Source organism: Fulmarus glacialis, unplaced genomic scaffold (genome assembly GCF_000690835.1).
Source record: "Fulmarus glacialis isolate BGI_N327 unplaced genomic scaffold, ASM69083v1 scaffold25968, whole genome shotgun sequence".
In the NCBI taxonomy this organism is placed as follows: Eukaryota; Metazoa; Chordata; class Aves; order Procellariiformes; family Procellariidae; genus Fulmarus; species Fulmarus glacialis.
The window spans coordinates 931-1,419 of NW_009227978.1; the positions used below are offsets into that span (position 1 = coordinate 931).

Consider the following 489-nt stretch of genomic DNA (forward strand, 5'->3'; position numbering starts at 1 on the left):
GGCAGCCCCTTTCCCCCATGCCTGCGAGTGGAACAGCCATGCCGTGGAGGCCCTGCGGAGGAACCTGGTGCTGAACGGCGTGCAGGACCGCTGCCGCGTCCACCACGGGGACAGCAGGCAGGTGAGCAGTGCCGAGTGGCCACGGCCCCTCGGCCCCACGCGGCATCCCCCTCACCTCCCCTCTCCTTCCAGCTGGAGCTGTGGGATGTAGCGGATCGGGTGAATCTGGGACTGATTCCCAGCTCGGAGGAGGGCTGGCCGGTGGCCTGCCGCGTCCTGAAGAAGGGCACGGGTGGGGTTCTCCACATCCACCACAACGTGGAGACTCTCCCCGCACCGGCCCCGCCACAGACCCCAGTCCTGCGGGCTGAGCGGGGGTCTCCAGAGGGAGCCGTCTCTGAGGGAGAGGCGCAGCACCCAACGGAGGACGGTGGGAAGGAGACACTGGGGGCCAGGATCAGACCTGAGTGGCAGAGGTGGGCTGAAGCC

The 489-nt window shown here is 68.9% G+C and overlaps 1 protein-coding gene across 1 annotated transcript in view; it reads left to right on the forward strand.

Annotated features, from left to right (window-relative positions):
- Positions 1-476, forward strand: part of TRMT12 (tRNA methyltransferase 12 homolog (S. cerevisiae)) — a gene marked incomplete at both ends in the record, with an annotated part of 1,384 nt that extends 908 nt beyond the window's left edge. The window contains 2 exons of the mRNA XM_009583346.1: positions 1-121; positions 193-476. The exon at positions 1-121 is cut by the window's left edge and continues 30 nt beyond it. Of these exons, the coding sequence (XP_009581641.1) occupies positions 1-121; positions 193-476 (405 nt within the window). The remainder of the gene's footprint in view (positions 122-192) is intronic.
- Positions 477-489: the final 13 nt, after the last annotated feature.